Here is a 23,695-nt window from a genome sequence, read left to right as displayed (position 1 = left end):
GCACAGACAGGCACCTGACATGGTTCCCAAAAGGTCTGATCATGTAATACAGCAGTGCTAGCGATTATTAAGACATTACTATCAAGTAATAATTGGAACGACCTAATGCCAATGAGCCTTTTTTGGCCAGTGGCCACGCGCGCTTTTCTTCTTTCTTTTTCCCTTCCATGACGGCCACAGCCACTCGAAGGCAGACAATGTCGCACCGAGTATGGGGAAGCGAACCGCAGTCGCGCGAGAATTGCTTTTTCTGCGCGAAAATTTTTCTGCGGCTGAGCAGCTGCACTCCGCATTTGACTTTGAAGCTTGGACTCCAATCTCTCGGTATCCTAAGTATCCAAGTGTCCTATGTCGTACGTCGTACTGTCCAGCTCAATGTCTAGGATGGATCATTTATAGTTGTGATTATTATTACTCCGGACTCCGCCTTATATCTCATAATATATTTACATATATACATATGCATTATACAGTATCATCACATTATATTTATTATTGAGGTGTTTCTTGTGTATTGTATTCTTTATTTTGCTGTAAAGTATTTGGTGGAGAGCGGATGTCTCGATCAGGCAAGCCGGGCCCTTCCCTAGCGCGGCCCACACGGGCCGTCTCGCCCCTTCCTGTTTGGCTCTTACCCTTGCTCATTCGATCGTTATTATTATGTACTATATTCTCCTCTGGAGTAGTGTGTCCAGGCACCGTGCGACGCAGTTCTCCTAAGTTACAAGTGTGTACCTCCTTCCCTCTTATTTGTTCGTTTATATCGACCCATCAATAATAATGCGATCACTCCACTGCACACCTAGGATGGTGGGCCCGGAGTCCTCCGCGAATTTCTCCACCGCGTCATGCCATCTCAGAAGCATCTGGAGATCTTGATAGTACCATGTACGTTGGTCGATACGATGATGACACTGAAGTTGACAGTCGAGACTCGGTGCCGACTTCCGTGGCAATCAGCATTACACAGTAGCCTGATACCCTGGCCCCGCCATATAGCCAGCGATGCGTGCCGATCCACCACGTAAATAGGCAGGTACAGCAGCCAATGCAACGATCTCGCTAAACCGCTCATTGTCGTTTGATCACCGATACTTTCCTTGATGACCATTAAATTCAAATGAGATGTCTGCCGCGAAGCACTCGGTATGCGCAGAATGACAATACAAAGGCAAGGGATTGAACAGCGGCGACGAAAAAAATTAGATATCTGATTGGGTTGTCTTTCGGGCAAAATTACCTACCTGTACGACGCAGTTCGGGCTTGGGCTTGGGCTGCTGTCAGCCTGGCGATCCAGGTCGCCTCATGTGACTCCCGGAAAATAACGATTCTCGTACAAGTCCGCGGTACCTCTTAATATTCTAGAAATCGTATTCATTAATAATAGTATGATGGTGCGACCCCGATACCCGGCGTCCACTGTCGAAATTCCAACTCCTTGCAGAATGCGCTCCGCAAATCGCTCGTGTTTTGAAACAATCTCGCGATGGCTTGCTATGTCTGTCAACCACGACGACATTCTTTGACATTCTTCGAAGAAGAATTCCCCATCACCGTTGAGGCTGGGATGGACCGTGTGATCAACCCCAGAATTATCGTCCTGGTCCTCGTCACGCAGCCAATTTCTAGGCTGCGGGGAAGCAGATTCGAGTCGCACAGCATCTGGAATATTATAACACACATATTTAGGTTCATGTACGACCCGACTCTAATTTCCAGATCAGTATATTCCATGTCATACGAAGCATAGCCTGTTTATAATAACTTTTCGTGGTTGTATGAAGTTTGTTCGCGCGGATATCTTAATGCCGGCTTCCTATTGGTCCGGCCTCTATACTTCTAATATCTCATGCCTCGTCATGCTTCCAAACATTTGCACGCCGAAAGTTTCTTAAGCCGACGCTTCCGAAGAATACTCCATCTTCTCATGATCTAGCATGAAAATGGATCAATCACAAGGTCATACAATATCATACGCGATACAATGTACGCCGTCTGGAGCAGAGGCGCTGGGATGCCTGCACCGGGAGACAATGCCACCGACGCGATTCTCAATGGCATTCACTTCAATACCGCCGTTCTCCGCCGCTTCAATTACACATATTACTCCAACGGGACGCTCTCCAACGCGAGCTTCTGCTGGCTAGTATTTGACGCCTACCGTCCTCGAATGGACATCAATGGCTCCGTGATCAACGGCACTTCGTGCTACTCCCCCATCGTTGACATCCAAGTCCACGCCAAGCTAGGTATAACCTTTGCCGTCCTTTTCGCCGCCTCTATCATCATCACCCTTCTCAATCTGCGGAAGCATGGCAAGATCCATCTACCACGCGAAAAGCGCTGGCCAACGTATAGCCGTCGCTTGGTGTGGTGTTGGCTGGTGATTGCAGGTATCTGCGGGGTTGTCAGCGGGTTTATGAGTATTGATGTGGATCGATACTATATACAGAGCCTGCCTCTTATCCTGCAGAGTTTGTTCTACTATCTCATGCTACCGCCGCTACTAGCTGCCGTATGGGAAGATGTACGGCATTGGTGAGCTTAGAACATAAATGCATGTTATCGCATATACAACGCTGATTAATGATAAAATAATACAGGGCATGCTGGGAAGAGAGACAGATTTACGACCGCAACCCAGGCGATCTGCCCGTCGAGACTAGTCGAGAGGACCAGGAATCCTGGCTGCCAGTGCTGTTCTATATCTTCGCATGGATGAACCTCTTGCTCGCTGTGCCGCGAAGCTGGACTGCAATTCAACTGCAGCGCAGCCCGGAGCAGCAGGAAACCGGGGCAAGACCAACGGCCACTGATGCGCGATTCAAAAGCGCAGCTTTTATGGCGCTTTGTGCGTTGTTGGTGATATGCTACAGTCTAGGCCATAGTATTTATCGGTACCGTCTAGGCGTGAGAAGATACGATATCATTGGCGGGATATTGCACGGGATCAGAGTGCTGCCAGTTAAATACAAGCTGATAATAACGACTCTGGCGGTAAAGGTCGTGTATACCATTGCATTTGCATACGACTGGACTATTTCACCATTCAAGTACAACGCGCACGCCGGTTGGGTTTTCGGGGTTGGCTATTTTCCTGTGCTATTGATAATGGTTATTTTCAATATCTTCGGCTTTGCAGAGCCGAATGAAGACCATGCGTTGGTGGCGTTGCGATACAGGAGACGACGCCGGCCATCAGGACCCCCATGTCACGGGCATAGACGGAAGTCTGGATGGTGGAAAACCGCGCGTGTCGAGTATCGAGATTACAGTTTAGATAATGAAAGGCTTGAGAATTCGGCGGCGATTGGAACAAGGCAGCTTGATGTTGATGTTGAGCTTCTTGCTACCGTCAAGGCGGGTAGAGATAGCAACACGCGCGCGGTTTCCGCCATCGAAGAGCATTCTTAGTTATGTTTGATCGTATTTGTTGTTAATTAATAGTTAGTAGAATATAACAGTCATTCGATTCCAAAATATCGCGTGGCCCCTTGTTACATAGAAATATTAGATATACAAAGCTCTAGACATAAGATCTGATGTAGTCAACCTGCGGGGTTGCAAATATTTTCATGAAGCACTAAAAAGGCGCGCCTTAACGCCAACGCCAATAAACAAGACTAAGCCGAAAACCGGACAATCTCTCGCTGCATTACTAGTACGTACATACCTTGGAAAGTGTATATAGTGGGGATGATCGCGAACCCAGCCAAGGCATGTTCAGGCGTCAACTCTGGCCGATCGACTTTGTAATCATTTGCGCATATCCATACATTGAAATAATCTCCCAGGAGTGGTGCGATGAATATCCTTATCAACCTCATTCATAAGTACCTTATATTTCATAAGAGGGTGTAAAATTATCAGATCAATAAGCCGATCTCGTTCCTCTTTAGTGATCTTGCGTGGTGCGCCTGAGTGAGACCCTGATTTATTATCGTCCACAGCTTCGTTGCTTTAAAACCTAAGGGGATCTCTGGATGCACACGATGAATTCGCACATAAGAGAGGCCACCTGCCTTCGGTTCCCATATTCGAGAGCGCTTTTAAGGGGTTAATTCGTGCCTTGGAGCACGCTGAGTAGGAGGCATTTTGACGTGTTTGAATAACTTCAAAAATTGAAGCAAAACAATGAGTTGATAAAGCGGCATATAGAAAGAACACGTGATTTTGGCTAGTTCTTAGCGCCTCATGAGAACATTTGCAGTAAGAATCGCGAGGAACATTGGACTAATTTCTGCGCTAGTTTACTAGTGGATTAGCCGCTGAGATAAGCAACCACGGCTGGCGAGGCCACGAGCCGCACGTGACTTTTACGCTCAAACTTTCACTAGTACCTACCGAATTTTCCTTTTTCACACAGATTGCAATATTGATCGGAAAAGTATTTTTCAACCACCACGCAAGAAACGCCCCGGCCTGGACCGTCATCACGTTACCGCAGCTTACTACAGTGCAAGTCTTGACGGCCATCAACATGTCTTATCAGAAGCCTGAGAAGGAGCTCAATGACCAGCCTGTTTGTGGAGGGACCCCGACACTTCCAACATGGTAACTAACCCATCATAGAAGGTCCACCGCATTAGAATTACCCTCACGGGCCGCAATGTTTCCTCTCTCGAAAAGGTCTGTCGCGAGCTCTCTGAACGCGCTCAATCCAAGAACATTGCAGTGAAGGGCCCAGTTCGTCTTCCGGTATGTATTGCCATGTCTATCAGCTTTATCTGGTTTATAATTGCTTCTGACACCCTGCAGACGAAAACCCTCAACATTGTCACGCGGAAAACACCCAATGGTGAGGGCAGCAAGACCTGGGATCGCTATGAGATGCGCATTCACAAGCGATTGATTGAGTACGAAATGATCTGTCCTGCTTCACAAATCGATGCTAATATATCCTAGCCTTAACGCTCCTACAGAGGCCGTCAAAGCCATTATCATCAACAGTAAGCACAGATCCATGTACCTGTGTTCTGTGTTTGTTTCTGACAGTGTACAGTCGAGGCCGGGGTCGAAGTTGAGGTGACTATTGCAGCTTAGTTGGTTCTTAGTTGATTCCTGCTAGCCAATAGTATTACCTGGCTGGACTTCACAGCACAGGTCATCATTGCTTTATCGCGGAAGGGACATAGGTTGGACATAGGACTAACTAGATTGTTGAGCCTGGGAGCATATTGTCATTCTCAATATCGCTATCTGACTCTTATTGTCAAGCCCAAGTGCTATGCAATAATCTCTGTTAGCCTAACTCAGTCTTTACAAATGAAAATAATTGACCAGGTCGGAAAGCTTTTATACAGTCCCACATTCTGCCCGCTGAGTAAATCCGCTATGCATTACACGACCTTTTTTTGGCGAGACCTAAATAGAGCATCTTGTAGCTTGCTGAAAGAATTGTTCAGGTTCTTGCTCCATAGAAGCTCAAAACATTCCATAGGCCTAAAATCATCCGATGACCCATGTTGATCATTTTACTTAGTTCCCACACCAGCATCCCCACGCTCCTTTCCAATCAACCAGAATGTCCCCATTTCATAACGGCAAGGTTATCTGAGTCATAGGCGCCAATCTCTCGAGCCATAGCTTGAAACCCGACTTCTCAGCTCAAATTATGGAAGATGATTCCACCGAAGAAGAAGATTGGGCTCCGATTGGGGTAGCTACTCTTCGTGGCTTGTTATCTCGAAGGTCCATCGCTCAAGTAAACTAATTTTAACCTAAAGCTAATGTCTTCACGAAGGCGGTGGTGAGTAATAGTAGCTGCTCGACGAATTTTTATAGTTCACGTAACGAAGCGGATATTGCTTGCGGTGTCAAATAACCAGTCCGAATTTCTTCTGAGGGAGATGGAGAGGATGATTCAGAATTTAATTCTAGACCAAGCAGCGACGGGGATGGTTATAAATTAATACCTGGCTTTAAGGACAAGCGGCCAGCCAAGAAGACTGAAAGCAGCAAGAGCTTAGTACGAAGGTGCTTTAAGAAAAAGTCGTATACATACAATCTGGGTATGTCTCTGAGTAGTGTAGTTATTAACAGATAATGATATAATAGAGAAGCGTGCGATTTCTTTGTATATACGGGGAAACATCATCTTCGATTGGGTAGTTGACTGGCAAGGGTCTGTACGTCAATTTAGGGAATCTCATCCTGGAATCTAGTTCAGCGGTCCCTATTTAGGCCCGGAATCTCGCTGCGTGATGCCTACCCGGAGTCCCTCTTGCTCTCGAAATTTACTTCCCGATCATCTTCTTGGATGATCCTCTGGTTCGGCATGAATCATCATTCTTGTCCAGATGTGCATATGCTCTACAACTTAACACAGAAATTCTGCTCACTGGTGGGGCCTGACGGTGAATGGGTTCTCGCAGATCTTCTCAGCCCTGCAGCGAGCGATGAGGAAATTCTTGACTTAGCGTACTCGTCGACGAGCGATGACAATAAAAATCAGAATATCCACAAGTAGCTTCTTTCTGAGGAACAAAAAAAATTCAAGAGGCAGCAGCGTCTCTTGAGCTCATACACAGTTCCACATATGTTAACTCAGATGCAAGGACAAAGGCCAGTGAACAATCAAGCTAGGGAGGATACAGTTCCACAACTTCAACTTAGCATTCAAGTAAATCTCTTGCTTCAAATTGTGAGACGCAAGACATCCGCAAAGTGCCCGGAAAGGAGAAAACGGAGGCCTATTCTAAACAACTAGGTATGTCTGACGCCCTGACAAATTCAGCGGGTCAAATCCAGCAACTCAAAGACGGCGTTTAGAATCAAGGCGTTTCTTCTCCGGTAAGTTTAATAGATTAATATCGGATAACTTTTTGCTGACAGTGATGATATTTAGAGCACCATAGTTTTCAGCTTCTTGTGGAGATTGAGGCCGAAGATGGTCTAGTAACGGCGGGTATTTGACCTGCTAATTATAGATCTACTGAGATAGCCTGGGAGAAGTCCTCGCTTCAAAAGCAACAAAGAAATAAAGTGTGTGCATAGCTCAATCGTAACAATTCCGGTCAAATAAGTCTGTCGGAATCAATTAGATGATACTACAGAATACAATGCATAGTAAGAAAGCTAGTGTAAACGAGTTGCTAGGGAGTTTACATCTATATTATCCCACAAATCTATTCAAGCTCTCTTATATATATAAAATTGATTCTAACTTAATTAAATTCACCCTCTTTATATCCCAGAATATGCCCAATTGCCTCAATTCCCTCCAGATCCAACTGGCTATGAATCTTACTAGTCGGCAGTCGGCGAACTTTTTCTAGGTCTGCGCGGATTACCGCCTCGGTATCTAACATACCTCCCCTGAATGCACTGCCGCATGAACTAGATCAGGATTACTACTTATAATTTCCCGTGTCATTATACAGGTATGCAGGATGGACCGGGGGATGCTATTCATAGCTACATCTATTTTGGACATGGTCTTGGCTGGCCCTACTTGATTCATGAGAGTATTCCTGCGATGGTATATCATACACATATACACATATCAATGCAGCGTGGATCCAAAATACATACAAAGTACAAAAGCTTGTGGTTCGTATGCATGGTTCGCCGATCCTAAATCTCAAACTTAGATAATTATATACTCACTGCATTGGGAACACCTGATTCGAGATGTTTTGGTTCTGGTCAGGGTTCAGGGGTAGCCCCCATGTGGACCCCGACAGGCGATTATTATTGCGTTCAAGAGGATTGGGCTGACCAACGCAAAAATAAATAACTACAGAATCAATATAATAGTAAATAATTAGTGCATAGATAATAATAATAAACAAGCTGAATTGTTAGAATGCTGACTCTGGACGTGCCAACCGATCTCGCCAGCTCCTCAGAGTGACATCGCTTGTCTAGGCCTGACTATTATTATCCCGCTAGTCATCAGCCCCTGACAGGAAGATGAATTGGGATGAATTGGAATTAAGAGTTGAAAGAGTAGAAGCTTTGAAGTCACACTTTTGATAAACCAATATACAACGGAAGGGATATCAATGCCAAACTATCTATCTACAGACAACCCAGTATATGTCCTGTAAATCCTTGTACACCAACCAACCTGCTATAAACACATTGGCCAGGTGATGCTGATCTCCATAGGCAACCTGGCCTGTCCCTAAAACTCTTCCCTCGTAGGGTCGGGAGTATCAAATAGAAGAGAAGGGAAGAAAAAAGGTAAATCACAAATAAATACACTCGCTAATCGCTGGTCTGATGCAGACGTCACTCATAGCTCGTAATGAAAATCAGGAAGTAAAAGAATCAGACGTCTAGCCTGACCCGAGTCCAACTTGATGCTCAAGCAGTCGAGGTGGAGTTGGAGGCAGGGCCGAGGTTGAGTGTCATCAGGTCGGCGCTGGCGCAGGCGTGGGTGGCCTGGTTGTCAGAGGGAACCAGGTAAGCATCGGCGCAAGCAGAGTCGCCAGGAGCGCAAGTGGCGGACGGGCAGGTAACGTCGTTGGAGCTGACGGCAAAGCCGACAGTGGTGAACTGGGAGTTGGAGCCCATGTCGATGCAGGAGAGGTCCCACCAGATGGTTGGGTCCTCAAGGGTGTACTCGAACTGCAGGACATCGGTCTGTTGCTCGCTGAAGGACATCTTGATGGAGTATCCTCCAACGGCACGGGTTTGCCAGATCTCGGAGTAGGTATCGCCAGTGTTGAGGGTTTGCATCTCACTGGAGGAGTCACCGACAGACCAGAGGTAGATGGTTTGCTCCATGTTGTTGGTGATCTCGACACCGTCGGAGGTGATGTTGTCACGACGGTGCATGAAGTTGTGGCTGTGGCCATGGCGGCTGTAGTGCGAAGCAGGCATGGCAGAGGCAGCAGCGCCGAGAACAGCAACGAGACCGAGAGCTTTGGCGAACATTTTGACAGGTTTTCTTGGTTTTGTTTGAACGAAAGGGTGTCGGATGGATAGTATCAAAGCGTGTGAGGCTGAAAAGACTGACTGATATCTCTATCAAAGAGATAATCGATGTATGTAAGGAATGACTGCTCTCAAGGAGTGATAGTTCTATAGTATCCAGAAGAAGAAGCGCTGACACGAGGGCCGGGGAGAGCTATACTATATATACGCGTACTACATGGTCGGTGGGTGGGGGACAGGTTCTTTCTTCGAGGGCTCAAAGGGCTGTGGAGTCTGACCGGGCCATCCAGTGGCATCCACTCCTTCGAACGATTTTGCTCACGACTGAAGACATGCCCCGTTGAGCGTCAAGGCCGAGGTGGCATTGCTGTCGTGGTAGAATGGCGTTGGGTCTGGACCACGCTTCCGTTTCAAGGGTGGAGCCAGTTCGGCGCCTTAAAGACGGCGGCATGGGATGGCAGAGGAGGGGGCCGTTCATTGCACAGGATTCGAAGAGGCCCCAGCCCGACTCTCCATCGGGACTGAATCTGACCTGTTAGCGCAGCAGGCCGGTCTTCCGGCTGGCGAGGCACAACGCAAGCTGACGCCCGCCGAGCCTGATTGGTGCGTGCCTGACAGCCGCCGCGACGTTGGCACCAGCCAGTCTGAAAAAATTGCATGTTGCATGATATGCGTCAGCACAGCGGCTGGCGAGTTTGAAGCCGGAAAATGGCATAAAGTCAGGCATGGCCTCAGTTGTGCTCCTCTGCCGAAGGTTCGGCTAATATCTCAGCAATCTAAATTCATTCATTGAAACCACGTTTCCGAGATTCTAGTGTAGAGGCTGCCAATCGGGGCTCTATTTGGGGAGGTGGTTTAGTGGTTCAGGCACTGAGCAACACTAACTCAGGAGTAGTTAGCACACGCACCAATTAACGCCGCCTGGGAAATGGAATAGAGTTGCCTGATAGATTGCAGACCAAGGGTTAGCCCTGGCCTGTCAGCCTATCACGATCGAGAAGCGATGCTCCACCGGGCTGCCTAGCACCGTGGACGCCGAGCGTGCCTGGCCCGCCTGCTGTGCGTGGTTGTACCAGTGTTGATGGGCACGACCACCGCAGTGTACTATCTCCGTGGCAATAGCGCTATGCCGCGATTTCATGTCAATGGGAGTGGTATAATGGTATCAGGCGTGCCGACACATGCTAAGCAGGGCGGCCTAGCATGCAGAGCCGTTTCTCTGCTAGTCGCGAAATGAAATCCTGGAAGAAAGAAAACTCTTCCAACTACCCATTCCAGCGTTCCGTGATCAAAGCAGCATCCCGAATGGCAAACGCCTACAAAGAAGATTACAAAAGAGGAGAAGGAAAAAAAAGCAAGTCGTTAGTCACCGACATGAATAATACTTCCCCTCTCGGGCACGAAAAGGAAAAGGTTCAAGGAAATGAGGTTGGAAAAAGGCATCCGCCGAGTAGGGCTTCGTGATTGGCATTCTCCTGTAGCAAACCCCTGCCAGGTCATCCCAGGTGGAAACCAGCATGGCCACTCAGCAGCCATGGAGAAATGACGCCCGCATCCAGAACAGCGGGTGCGGTGCGGTGCCTGAACGATAGTAAAATCATCGGCTATTTCTATTTGTTGCCAACTTTCCCGATCCATCATATCGACATCATTTGCTGCTGCTCACCGGCTCCTCGGTTGTATCCGCGGTGGCGAACGAGGCGAGGAGAATTTTTCGTCCTGTCGTTTTGTTTGCTTATGCTGGTCCACTTTGAGGGTATGACACATGTTAATATTACCATGATTATTATTGACTACCGGAAATGCGACTGCTCATTCCCCCGCGCAGTAACTAGGACAGCTCATATTACCATTATCTCACAATTTATAAATTCATACTTGTCTGCCAGGCCCCGTTAGGGCTGGTGATCCACGTGTTTCGATTGGTGATCGCCACGACGGCGTCGATTCGAATCGGCAATCCAGCACCATTTTGCCATGGCCGATAATTAGTCCAACGCTTAATTAATAACTCGAAAATTAATTCGAAAAATCGCTCGCTCTCGACCGACTTTGCTGGAGCCAGCGTATCGTGCAGCCACGAATGATGTCTGTGGCTTGCTTTGCCTTTGGCTTAAGCCTTCTGCAGAATTTTACACTGCTGTTCCTGCATTGACGCTGATCCATCTCACTGAGAGCCATGAGACCAGCCTTACGAACAGGTCGGTATTTTGAATAGTTCATAAGTGATATTATTATATTGGAGTGAACTTTTTATGAGAATGAGAGAGACATAAATCAAAAGGTATTAACATGGTACTCGTCCTATCTGCCATATCTACCAGCACAGAGGCAGGCCTACCAGTACGGCGCTCGGATCCCGGTAAGACTGGAGAGAGCACCCTCGCCCGAGCCCGTTCCCTCCTCTTTCTTCCGATGCCCTGCCAGTTCAAGATTGATCTGGCGGTGAATATGTACCAGCCAATCCACGTAGCTTTGTGCCTCGTTGTTGCGGTCCTCCACCAATGATCGCGCAAACTCGAATTCGGCCCCGTCCAGTCCTTGCCGTGCCAACTGGATCGTAACCGCCTTCGAACCTCTCACCGTGGACAGGTACTGCAAAAGGTTCCGAACCTGCGCATTGAGATGTGTCTCCAGCACGGGCAGCGATGACGTGTTAGCATCCAAAGATTGTAGTGATGAGAACCCCGGTCCAAAGAGGTCTTCCAACAGATTGGGCGACACTTGGGCATGCAACCAGAGTAGGACCACTTGCCCATTGTCAACCAAGTAGACCCCGCCTTCTTCGATACGAGAAAACGTAGCCCGTAGCGCGGGAGGCACCTGGAGTCGTCCTTGTTCATTGGCAAACCCATCCTCCGGCCTCATATTATGAATCGGGAGAATACGTGGATACAGGTATAATGACGTCTCGAGGCAGCCAATGGATCTCAGCATGCGCAAATCATGCACACGTCGGTCTGCAGTTTCGCTCCCTCCTAGATTGGTAGTTAGTAGGAGAACGTAATCGAACAGTCACAACGCTCACCTTTGAAGGCCCTCGACTTGATCATGCCAAGCATGTACATTGAGAACTCCTTAAGATTCTCGGGCAGCACAAGCTGGCCGGGGGGGTGTGAGCCTGAGAAGTTTTTGCGATACCCAGAAAAGATGTCGACGGTCTTTTCCGTGATACTGGCACGGATATCCTTTAATGGTTTGTCTCCTGCCTTTGACGCGGCTGGATAATTCGTTAGCTCAATGTTGTCAATAGCATGATATTACTTGTAACCCACCTTCTTTTGCAATGATAGAAACAACCGCATCCTGATCGATGCATTTCATCGTCTCAAGCCCACCCTCATTCACTGCAGCCACAATATTGATACATCTCACTCGTCGCTGGCCGCTTGCTGATGTGTACAGCAAGGCAGCCTGGAAATGAGCATCAAGCTTAGGATCGAGCTTCCCATCGTAGCTGAAAAGAACCCCCAAAGCCTTGTCAGCGTCAACTGTTCCAATTTCAAGATCAGCTCCAAATGTATGTTGTAGGAAGTTGCCGTGATATGACGAAACTTGAAGCCCATTTGAGCAGCGGACTTTCATCAAAGCCTGGTATCCTGTCTCTCGAGTGACCGTGTGAGCTATCTCTTGAGAAAGCTTTAACAAGTCTCGAGGGGCGTGGAAGTTCGGATAGAAGAAGGTTTCTCCGCCTGAGATGGCTGCAGCATAACCTGCGAACAGTGTTAGTCCAAGCAATCGAATCATGCTATCTCCTACCAATTGTTGTCAGATCCATGAACGCGCCGCCTGGTGACGCAGCAAAAAAGTCGATACCGACGCCGCTTTCAGCTAGTTTAGTAGCAATGCTCTTCCATTCCGCATTGTCAATTGCAAACAACCTAGTTTCTCCATCTGGGAATTGGTTCTTGTCGCGTACAGCCAGTTTTCCAGGGCCATAGGTAGGAAGTCTACTAAGAGAGCAGATAATCTTTCCTCCTGTTGCTTGTAGTGCCGCTAAGGCTGCTTTGATTGTAGGTAGTAGGGCAGGCTCGGGATATTTAATATGAGAAAACAATGTTGGCAATTGTTCGAGTAAGGAGGTGATGACGGCTCTGGAAGAGTCAAGTTAGTAAATACAATGCCGTGCAAAGCCCAGTCGATCAATCTAACAAACGTACTTTGACTCGTACGGGTCCACGAAAAGACCTTCACTCAATGGGACAAATGGCTCTTCCAAATCTGTCATTACCATCATCTGAGCCTTTTCGAGACGCGCCTGTTTTTTTTTAGTAGACACCCTGTGAATCACAACTTCTGATACTTACGCTAAGATTATAGAAGTGGATTTCTCTGTCGAAAGTAACGATACCAATCTTCGACCCTTCCGGAAGATTCCTAGGCTCGCCATCGTTGTCTTCTGTCGTATCAGCATCCTCGCCGTAAAGCGCATTAATGATGCCCTGACAAACCCCCTCGAGGAAACCCTTATTTACCGACTCCTGGCTCACATCTATCAAGAACAATTGTTGCAGTCCAACTGGTTCTTTAACCCAATACTCCTTTGGCACCGTGAATTCAACCGTTCCCATCATCAATTCTGGTCGCTGCGCACGGTCGACACGTATTCCTGACGGATCAACAGGTGCAAAGTACTCTAGTGTGACATCGTTTGGAAATGTGCACATGTTACAAATGAATTTGTTGCCTCCAGATCGGAAGGTCATGAACGGATTGATGTATGTCCTGCACCTTCGACATCTTGGTGGACCTAACTCACCAAAATCTATGAGCGGAACGGGTTGTTCTCCAGCGTCTAAGCGGGCTAATGGCTGCAATATCAGCCCCATTGGTAGACCAGTTGAATTAAAGAACTCTGATGTTGCTGGAATATTGTTCAGTGTAAGGCGAGCGAATTTGGGAGACGAGTTGCCTTGGTCATGGGTGATGAATGGAATCGAAGCAGGTGGCGGTACGTGTTGTTCCATAGTCGGATAGACATGACTATGATAGTATTGAGCCGACATATCTCGCGACCTCGGCACGCTTGGGATCTGCTCCGGATCTATCTTTCCTTGTGTAGGTACTGAACCTGCCTCAGTGGACTGGTACCCTGGCTGGGTTGGGATACCCATTGCAGGGTTAGCAGGTTGGCCCAGAGCAGGCTGTGCTCCTTGTTGTGTGACTGGTTGGTTTAGCCCAGTATTTAGAAACTGAGACGTCGCAGCCTCATTCTGTGGAGGAAAGGCACCGAGTCCTTGAGGCGATGGGACGCCCCCGGCTGGGCCTCCAATGTCGTGGTAAGCGTGCCGATGCTTTTTCTTGTGACCGCGAGCTCCCGCGTCTGAAGCTATTCCCAGTCCCCCCATTTGAGAAGCCAAACCCGCCATCGTATTTCCCTCCGGCGCCCCCGGTGCAGGTGGCACTGATCCTGCAAGATATCCGGTACCAGGTTGTCCAGCAAACTGCTGAGGCTGCAGTGGTCCATATGGCGCTGCGGGATGTTGATAAGCTGCGTATGGGTTGACGGATGTAGGGTGTCCTGGTTGCTGCTGCTGCCGATTTGGATCTTCTCCAGGAGCAACAGGATGTCCTATTGCGTTATCCGTGCTATAACCAGACATTGCGATTCATCTGCAGCGGCGAGGGGGGTCACGAAAAAGTATTGATGTGGATGCGGGGAGGGGTTTCAGGGGAATTCGACTCGGCGCGTTCAGGACCGTTCCATCACCTCTAGCCAAAGGAAAGGACGCACAGAAATAAATTTGCGATCTCGAGCTGGAGAACTTTCCCCGCTGGATTGGCTCTGGGTGCACGTGTATAGAATGTTGTTGTTTGGCAAAAGCGAAGCTGGCCGATGGAAATCCAATGTCGAATTGACCACCCAAAGTTCTCTGGTTGGCTGTCGCGGATTTACTTGTTGCCGATGCGGATGGGGTCCCCTCGGCACGTGCAGCTTCCCTCACAAAACATCCTCCCTGTCAACAATGGCGACAAAGGGCATTCACAGAGATAGACCTTGGACATGCGGAAAGCTTTATTTTCTAAACCAAAGCCGAAGCAATTCACCCTTTTTACGCATGATTTACCTTCGAGGCTGCCTATTTTGAGGACGACATTGACCTGCCTAGGCTATATAAAAGATCCGGCAAGCTCAAATTAATACGCTCTTTTATTTCGATTTGCCTACAGTCTACAAATGCAAGCACAGGCGCATCCGTCTGGTATACAGAAGCCGGGAGAATAGATTTATCTCCGATGTGGTTATGTCCTTGGTCTCGGCAACGGAGGGGCAGATGGCGCTGGAAGGACAGCAGGTAAGTTGTGTCGCAGGGATTTCAAGAAGTTGCAGGGAGCTGGTTCCACACAAAGACAAGTCGTGCAGCATGCAGTCGTGATGCACGGCCGAAGGGACACTATATATGGATAGATAGATGTTGAATATGACGCCATTCTGAAGGTGACACCCGAGACCAGACTGCCTTCACTGAATTGTATGAGGTTGAACCAGGTTGATGCACAGTGGGGCTCGCTAGAAAAGAAGCTGCTGCTGGAGCTACTGAGAAGTGATAGAACGCAGCTAGTAGGCGTGGCCCATTCCTCGTCGCGCTGCTCTGTACGGCACCTCTTTGGCTGCAGCAAGCCCGGCGGGTGATATTCAACGTGAGCCAACCAAATGCGCAAGTGGCAGACTAAGGGCACGAGAAGGCATGGCAGAGTTTCCCCAGCTGCAGCACAAGTATTAATACAATAAGATTATGAATAGCAGAGCAGCAGTAGTCGTAAGTATTTCCTCGATGGAGCTCGGCGTATATGGCGCATGCGGGCCGTGCCTTCCACCAGACCGCTAAGTTAATTCGTTATCTCTCGCCTATCACCTTAGGCCCTCCTAAGCCCTGGCCGATCCTCGGCCTCGACTCAACCTCCAACTTCAACTGCTGTCGATGTTTTCGCCAATCGTTGCGTTAACTGCTAGCTCGCTGGCATTAGCGGCCCCTGTCTGAAAGTGTTCTGAAAGTGGGGAGTCAGCCTGCGTCTCGACCAGACCGCTGGGTTTCGAATTGATACTGTCGAGCGAACGACAAGATGAAACCCACCAACTAAAGATAATAGCTCGCGCTCGCATGTCTACTTCCACGCTCGCCCACAAAGACTGCAGCTGCTTCCTGACTTTTCCGATAGCAGAGCTCTCTGCCCTTGTGTAACCCGGTTATCTGCGCCGGCTTGTTTAACCACCCCCGACGTCTGGCACAAGATTGGCCATCAAGGAGCTCCACTAGTGGTGTCAATCGAAGAACAGCTGTGAAGCAGAGCTAGTTTATGTTGTTTGTGCTCCTGCTAGAGAATATTTATTTAACTCCACGTATGTGAAAACTTCCCCTCGATGTACATCGTTGCCCCTCAGTTTCCATACATTGTCATCAGCACAACCTTGCCGTACGGCTGAATCAACAATGAATTTAAAATCTAGTGACCAGGCTACCTTAAATGATTTACCCAATAATAGTGACATCTCCAAGAAGCCTGCCGTTGAAAAAACCTCCGGCAATCAGTATTCACCCAACATGGCTACTATTCACGATGACGATGAGCGCTTGTTAGCTCGAATTGGCTATAAGCAGGTAAAAGAGCAATCAACCAAGTCATAGCACGAGCGCGATCTGCAGCTGACCATATCTACCGAGTAGGAGCTCAGACGTGAGTTTTCGAAATGGTCTACGGTGTCGTACGCCATCTCTATCCTTGGGGTTCTGGGCTCAGTCCCGGCCACATTTTCGTATCCCCTTGCATCTGGTGGCCCGGCCACTGCCGTGTGGTGTTGGTTCATCGGTTCATGTATGGCTATGTGTATCGGCAGTTCTGTGTCGGAGCTGGTATCTGCGTATCCAACAGCCGGGGGCATGTATTTTGTCACCAAACATGTTGTACCCAAAGAGCAGGTTGCCATTTTTGCATGGATTCAAGGATGGTGTAACCTCCTCGGCCAGACTGCGGGAGTCTCGAGTGTGGCATATACTGTCAGCCAGATGTTGCTTGCCTGTGTGAGCATGAACTCGACGTATCAAACTGGACAGTACTCATATTCACCGTCAGTTCTTCCTTTATACTTCAAGTGTATATTTGGCTGACTGCCTCCAGCACCGCAGCCCAGACAGTATTCGTATCTATTGGTCTACTTTGCATTATGGGAATTATCTGCTCGTTAACCACCAGGAACTTACATAGAATTGTTTTCTGGTTTGCTCCAATTAATAGTGAGTGCTAGTTTGACGACTCTGAAGAGTCTGCTAACCGGGTTGTAGTCCTGGCGACTATTGGTATATGTACTGCAATCCTGGTCCTCACACCAGAGAAGCAATCTGCGGAATGGGTATTTACCCATATTACTGACGGCTCGGGATGGGGATCTAAAACCTTTTCCTTCTTCCTCGGCTTTTTGTCCGTGGCTTGGACAATGACTGATTATGATGGAACAACCCAGTATGAGTCCATTCCTTGTGCATACTACAGTCTTGCTGACGAGATGAAGCATGTCAGAAGAAACCCATGATGCAGCCATTCGAGGTCCGATTGCTATTCGAGCTGCCGTCCTCGTTTCAGGGATCTTCGGCTGGATACTAACGGTTTCAATGTGCTTTTGCATTACTGACTTGGATGACGTACTACAGAGTCCAACCGGGATGCCTGCTGCGCAGATTTTTCTGAATGCCGGAGGCCGAACCGGAGGAACAATAATGTGGTTCTTTGTCATTCTTGTACAGTTTTTCACTGGGTGCTCTGCGATGCTGGCGGACACTCGCATGGCATATGCATTTGCTCGGGACGAAGCTCTACCATTTTCCAAGTAAGAATTCATGCTAAATAATTAGATGCGCGCCAACTGACAGGATCAAGTTTTCTCGCCAAGGTCAACGAGTATACTCATACTCCCGTGAATGCGGTTTGGTTTGTTGTCTTCTTCAGCGTTGCGCTGAATCTGATTGCCATTGGATCGACCGAGACGGCCACGGCGATTTTCAATGTCACTGCCCCAGCTCTAGACGTTTCCTACATTTCAGTGATTCTTGCGCATCTTATTTACAAGCATCGAGTAAAATTCATTGAAGGGCCGTTTACTCTTGGAAGATGGGGTACTCCAATCAATGTGGTATCTGTTGTTTGGGTTATCTTTATCAGCACAATTTTATTCTTCCCTCCTACTAGACCAGTAACAGCCGCTAATATGTGAGTGTCGTCCTTTACCATGCCTTACGTGGAACTAACTGCATAGGAACTATGCCATATGCGTAGCAGCCTTTATCGCGATATTTTCATTGTCATGGTGGTGGCTTTCAGCGAGAAAGTAAGACTCTCTCCTTATCCATAGGCTGACAGCAGTTGACTTTAGTATAGCAAATATACGGGACCTCGCACGAAGGATATTATTGAATCGCTTCCCGAGGACGATTACGATGACCTTATATTTTCGAACAATCGGCCAAGCTTGGGCGACTGCTAGGTTCTACTAAATGGTTGAGCACGTTTTTCTGGTATAGACATCTTCTTGGAGTTCCATATAGCGTATGGTTGATCAACAATAAAGTTCACAATAATTATAATTAGATAGATTTATTTACCTAATTCAACTTGGCTCATAATACATGTACGAATATAACAGTTGACATCAAATAGTACATGTACTACCCCTTACCGTACATATGTACGTACTATGTAATGTACCCCGTTAACACTATCCCGTCCGTTCGTAAGCATAAAAACTTAGATAAAGTCTAAACCGAGTCGATCATTCTTGGCACTACCCTTTGACTAAATCAGCATGCAGCACGGAGTAAGCCAGTAACTAAATATTGATGCGAGACAGGCCCCCCTACTTTCGGGTCTGATCGGGTGGAGCCTCTGGTTGCATATACGAAACCAACCAACCAACATGGAACTTGACATTGAGTCATTGACAAGTTGAACTGGGGCATTGTTATGTTATTATTAGAGTTGATATGACTACCAACTAACTATGTTGTATTTTATGTCAACTGGTGGTGGGCATATATATACGCGGCAAGCAGGCAGCCATAAGTGCAACATCCTTCCAACGCTGAACGGGGCTTCATTCATTCTTTTTATAGTTTTATTTTCTTCATTACGTGATATCCCATGGTATTTATTCCATAGTTTATAATGTTGCACTCCGTAAAAGTCCAATATTTCGGGTAATAAACTGTTGCAGATATGATACTGTCGGATGATTATTGGTGGCTTCCTTTTGATTATTCAATTTTTCATTCGGATTTTTCGGGCACCACCCGACGCAAATTTGGCCCCCAGATGATTACCTATAAACTTAGTGTCTTATTATTACTAAATTTGATAATCTTTTCGTAGTCTCTTGATTTTGACGAGCTCAAAGTTTAGTTTTACTTTCACCTGCAATTAGTCAACTCTTTATGGAGTTGAATTAGGGAGTAGAGGTTATATAAATTTAGAAATGGGGAAAATACCAAGTAATTAAATTACTAAAAGTTTTTGGAACAAATCTGCGTGCCCGGAGGAATTACCGGGTGCCTGAATGTATATCCATATTCCAATTTCTGGGTTTGATCCTATGGTCGCAATTGTTGTAGATCCCCTGGATAGTCGGCGTCCAAACTCGGAGTCGCGACATTTCTTATTCTGAATCAGGGTTCCGAACTTTATTAATAATATGAGAATGCTGGTTGACTAGACTATCATAATAAATATTATTACCGTGAATGTGATGCATACACTAATAATAATAATAATATACGCGTCAGAAATAAGCATTTTGACAGTTTGCGAGAATTCTCAGCATCTCATTCAATGCGGCACACCCACATGCATCGTACTCTGGTTATGTCCCCCGTGAATAACAACATTGTATAAAATCAGGTCGCTGATTGGCCCCGAGCCGAACAGGATCTGCTCTGGAGATTTCTGGAACATGCTTTCTTGTTGGCATCATGGAAAAGGAAACAGAATATAAACCGAATACCACACCATCATGCACATGTTCCTTCGTTCATTAATGAAGGATTAAGTAGGCGGTAAAAAAGCAGCAACTATGACGTAAGCTCGTATTGCACATGTCGTTCGCAATACCATTCGCACATGCCCTGACCTCGGAGGAACATACAATTCATTATTCTCCATATGTCAACAAGTATTGATGAGCACGACGACCCTGCATCTGAAGAATGGCGATAATTATAGAGTTTCAAAGTATTTGTATTTGTTTTTTAAATTTTGGCGCGAGGCTGATATAGATGTAGATGCGATGTGCCATTCCCGAAACAGGAATTGATTCGTATAAACTTTGGAGCATGACATTAACTAACCATGTTAATGATTAATAATTTTAATATTGTTCTTTCTGAAAATAAACTTATGAAAGCGGACTAATAACAACACAACTTTCGGACTCCGTAATGCAGACCTTGTAATATAAAGGGGTAAGCGGCGGGGGAGTGGCCGTATTATTACACCAATACAATACGTACAGTCACCACAGGGTAATACTCCCTCATTCCAGGGCTCCATACACAGCCTTGACGTTACGATCACCGAGTCAACAATTGAAAGGGGGTGAGTGACAGTGAAGATGAAAGATCAGACCTTTTTGTCAGCTGAAACTGCGGACTCGCAAACACATTAGTAACTAAATTATAATAATAACAAAAATAATAAATAGAACACCGGCCATGGAAGATCTGTCAGCATTTACGGCTAGCGGGCCTCTAGCGCCAACAGACACATAAAGCGCAATTAAGAATAGGCTATCCTATGCGGACGAGTATAAATAAAACAAGGTTAATTTTTAGGCTTGCGTTTGGCGATGGAACTAGCCGTGTTGTCGTCCCGCTGGGGAGGACGGGCCACGTAAGGTTCAATGTTGGGTTGCACAGTTCATATTTATTTACCTAATTACGGATAGATAATTTAAATACATATAGACTAAGGATATACTATTGATTAACGCCATGCAGCAGGCCGGCCGTCGCACGACGCTGCGTAAATATGAGTAGTCCCCCCCGTAGTACTGGGGGCAAAACAGACCCATCTTCGTGATTACGGTTACAATTGATGTTTTTTGTTAGTCTTTTTTTTTTTTTTTTGTTAGTATTTATTTCTTCGTTTATTCTAATTTCATTGTTTTGAATCTCCGAGTACCAACAAAGCATGCATGACTGCTCATGACAAAGGCTGAAACCGTGTCAGATCCATAGCTATTATTAATAATTCTTATTATATTATTACTTATGCGCCGTAAACTTAATAATGGAATAAAGAAATAAGACCCTGTCATTTTGGCACCAGGCTACGCGTCCTGTCGAGCCCCCTTGGCGGTAGGGAAGCGCAACTAGGGATGGACGCAATGCAGTAATGCATGTTTATCAGGAATAACATTCCCGACACTGTTGCACTGCTAATCGGCCTGGGCGCAACTCCTTGCTCCGGCAAGGCCGTCATCCAATATTCCGTACTCATACATACTACATACTACAGTGCTGATCAGGTGAACGTATCATCGAATTGCTCAATTAGTCCCATCACACGACAAAGGTGCGAAGCTCTACTCACTCGCTAACACTAATACAGAAATAGAAACAGAAACGGAAAGGGAATCTTCCAGCCTGCAAATGCAAAGATACACCAAGACCATCCGTACTACCGGTATGCCTGTATAACCACCCTGTAACAAACGCAAACATAAACCATGACCGTAACCATAACCTAACCATAACCATGCATATCCGTAACGCCGCCCGTATAACTCTGATAGAAGGGAAAAGGTTATAATAGCGATTAAACAGTAAACACTCGATTAAGCTGGTTTATTGCGCGCATATCTTCTCCGGCAAAAGGTATTTTCTCACTGGGAATGTCTTTCGGGCCCTCTGTGCGGACGCTGCTGGGGCTTCCATTGAGTTTCGAGTAAGGAGGAGGAGCCGGCCCGTTCATTAATGATCCAATGCTCGGCACTGTCGTTCCTGATGTAGGCGCCTCGCGTCCGTTAGGAGGGGGCAAATGAGACGTATTGGGTGTCAATGGCTGCAACGAAGACCGGTTGTCGCTGGGAGGTGCTTGGCTCTGCGACTGAGGAGACATGAGACGCGGGTCAATTTGAGTATATTGCCCTGGTTTTGCTGCATAGCCTGGGGAGTGCACCCTCGAGGCTTCCAAAGGAGCAGGGCCCGATCGGGGAGAGCGATTTGAGTATGGCGACATATTTGCTGGCTGCATAGAACCAGCGGCTATTGAAGGGACAGGAGGGGGTAGAGTCGTTTCTAAATGTGGCCGATCCGATGGAGTATGCAGTTGATGTACTGGGCCGGAAGGGTGTCCGTATGGCCCACCGCCTGCCAAGGGCGGCAGATATCCTTGTCCATTGTAAGGCATTGGAGCTGTTGGAGGAGTTCCCAGCGGTGTTGGCGGCCAACTGTAAATGGGCGTATATGACTGAGGATGTGTGGCTCCGTTGCGAGGGAAAGCGGCCATATGAGGAGACAATGTCACGGCGCCGGCCATAGGGCCTCGTGTGACGACGGGCAGGTTCTGCTGGTCATTGACGGTCGATTCTGGATAGAGGCCCTTTTGAGGACGAATGTGACGCAAGGCGGGATCGTTGGAGGGCTGGTTCAGATTAGGCGCGGTTGGGTGTGATCGAGCGTAGTAGCTGATGAGGTGTAGGTGTTGTCCAGTCGAGGTGGTGATACTGAAGGACTGTTTCATGAGCCCGTCCGGTTTGTAGCGATAGCCGTCTGGGCCCTCTTCGTTCCCGTCGCGGTCGTCATCGCTATTGCCTCGACTATCAGGAGTCTTCCCACCGCGCGACGAAGAGACACCACCACCCCGCTTGCCTTCCATTTCACGATACGTCAAGAAGCTGCCCGACACGCGGCTGGCACTCCACGACTTGCCGTCCGTCCAGCGTCGCATGCCGGCCTCGCGCTCATCCCAGACAAAGACAGACCCGGACTTGATGGCCTGGCGCTCTTTTTCGGACAGGCGGCGCTGGACACGAGGCAGGAGGCCCAGGCGACAGGCTTCGAAGAGGATAATGGCGTCCGCTGGGGTGCGGACGAGACCGTGGTACGTCTCCATCGGTCTGGTGTTTGTGTCAGTTGTATTTGTTGTGTCAGTTATAGTTGCTGTGTCTGGTGTAGTTGTTGTAGTCCGTTGCAGTTGAGTGATGTGCCTGTGTGTGGGAACAATGCAGGATGGAAATGAAAAGTGGGAGACGACGAGAAATAAAGTGCAGTAGGAAGGATATCAGATCGGCGCCATGCACCCATGTGGGCAGGCGGCGACCGGGGGATGCTAGGCTGTGATACGTCACCGCCGGGGCCAGCAGCGCTTTGAATTTTGAAACATGGGTCTGTAAGAATAAAATGATAAAATAGCTGTGGGAATAATGCGCCCAATACGAATAATGGTGCCAATCCAACGGGGGGAAAATACAGCATGAAAATACATTAATACGTTAATACATTATTACATTATTATACAAGGGGTCGATTATTCTTATCCAGTGGGGCGGCGCCGCAAGACGCCCAGCTGAGAAAGAGAGAGCATTTACCCGGTGGTGACCGTACCGGGATACCGTACAGCGTCCCGTATAAACCGATACGGCAGTTACTAGTTCACATTTAGAATTACGCACTGTGGGGCGGCTCCACCGGGCGGGCTGCTCGACACAGCAACTGGTCTTGCGCTTGACTCGACCGGCCACCTTCGCGAGTATGGAAGGCTATGCGAATGGCACGGCTCGGCGTGTATTTTCTGTCGTTGCGCTTTCGCGGTGTATGTGCAGCATGA

At 47.6% G+C, this 23,695-nt stretch overlaps 7 protein-coding genes across 7 annotated transcripts; 3 read left to right on the top strand and 4 right to left on the bottom strand.

Annotated features, from left to right (window-relative positions):
* Positions 1-2,015: 2,015 nt before the first annotated feature.
* Positions 2,016-3,415, top strand: BGW36DRAFT_399787 (uncharacterized protein; the record flags this gene model as incomplete). Its single annotated transcript, XM_046218561.1, has 3 exons — positions 2,016-2,539; positions 2,605-3,162; positions 3,184-3,415. 3 exons carry the CDS (start codon positions 2,016-2,018, stop codon positions 3,413-3,415), a joined length of 1,314 nt encoding a protein of 437 aa, XP_046068901.1.
* Positions 3,416-3,757: 342 nt separating this feature from the next.
* BGW36DRAFT_301775 (uncharacterized protein) lies at positions 3,758-3,943 on the bottom strand (the record flags this gene model as incomplete). The annotated part of the gene is made up of 1 exon (XM_046211724.1): positions 3,758-3,943. A coding segment is annotated over one exon (186 nt), but the record flags the coding sequence as incomplete, so codon positions are not given.
* A 538-nt stretch (positions 3,944-4,481) lies between these two features.
* On the top strand, positions 4,482-5,044 carry BGW36DRAFT_430766 (putative 40S ribosomal protein S20; the record flags this gene model as incomplete). Its single annotated transcript, XM_046220885.1, has 5 exons — positions 4,482-4,523; positions 4,574-4,699; positions 4,760-4,857; positions 4,907-4,950; positions 5,004-5,044. 5 exons carry the CDS (start codon positions 4,482-4,484, stop codon positions 5,042-5,044), a joined length of 351 nt encoding a protein of 116 aa, XP_046068899.1.
* Positions 5,045-8,311: 3,267 nt separating this feature from the next.
* Positions 8,312-8,884, bottom strand: BGW36DRAFT_302917 (uncharacterized protein; the record flags this gene model as incomplete). Its single annotated transcript, XM_046211832.1, has 1 exon — positions 8,312-8,884. The coding sequence occupies one exon, from the start codon at positions 8,882-8,884 to the stop codon at positions 8,312-8,314; it is 573 nt and encodes a 190-aa protein (XP_046068898.1).
* A 2,337-nt stretch (positions 8,885-11,221) lies between these two features.
* Positions 11,222-14,487, bottom strand: BGW36DRAFT_302737 (Sec23/Sec24 family protein; the record flags this gene model as incomplete). Its single annotated transcript, XM_046211819.1, has 6 exons — positions 11,222-11,862; positions 11,913-12,104; positions 12,160-12,597; positions 12,644-12,978; positions 13,045-13,142; positions 13,192-14,487. The coding sequence occupies 6 exons, from the start codon at positions 14,485-14,487 to the stop codon at positions 11,222-11,224; spliced, it is 3,000 nt and encodes a 999-aa protein (XP_046068897.1).
* A 1,941-nt stretch (positions 14,488-16,428) lies between these two features.
* Positions 16,429-18,362, top strand: BGW36DRAFT_399761 (amino acid permease; the record flags this gene model as incomplete). The annotated part of the gene is made up of 8 exons (XM_046218555.1): positions 16,429-16,485; positions 16,552-16,952; positions 17,003-17,118; positions 17,167-17,344; positions 17,394-17,708; positions 17,759-18,088; positions 18,135-18,206; positions 18,257-18,362. The coding sequence occupies 8 exons, from the start codon at positions 16,429-16,431 to the stop codon at positions 18,360-18,362; spliced, it is 1,575 nt and encodes a 524-aa protein (XP_046068896.1).
* Positions 18,363-21,399: 3,037 nt separating this feature from the next.
* Positions 21,400-23,375, bottom strand: BGW36DRAFT_385705 (Gti1/Pac2 family-domain-containing protein). Its single transcript, XM_046216947.1, has one exon. The coding sequence runs from the start codon at positions 22,979-22,981 to the stop codon at positions 21,683-21,685; it is 1,299 nt and encodes a 432-aa protein (XP_046068895.1). The 5' UTR covers positions 22,982-23,375; the 3' UTR covers positions 21,400-21,682.
* Positions 23,376-23,695: the final 320 nt, after the last annotated feature.

The sequence above is a fragment of the Talaromyces proteolyticus genome, assembly GCF_021365285.1.
Source record: "Talaromyces proteolyticus strain PMI_201 chromosome Unknown BGW36scaffold_10, whole genome shotgun sequence".
In the NCBI taxonomy this organism is placed as follows: domain Eukaryota; kingdom Fungi; phylum Ascomycota; class Eurotiomycetes; order Eurotiales; family Trichocomaceae; genus Talaromyces; species Talaromyces proteolyticus.
This window is presented reverse-complemented; position numbering and strand designations above follow the sequence as displayed.

Bases quoted from the DNA above. Each gene is read 5' to 3' on its own strand.
- BGW36DRAFT_385705 (XM_046216947.1), bottom strand. From the start codon at position 22,981: ATGGAGACGTACCACGGTCTCGTCCGCACCCCAGCGGACGCCATTATC.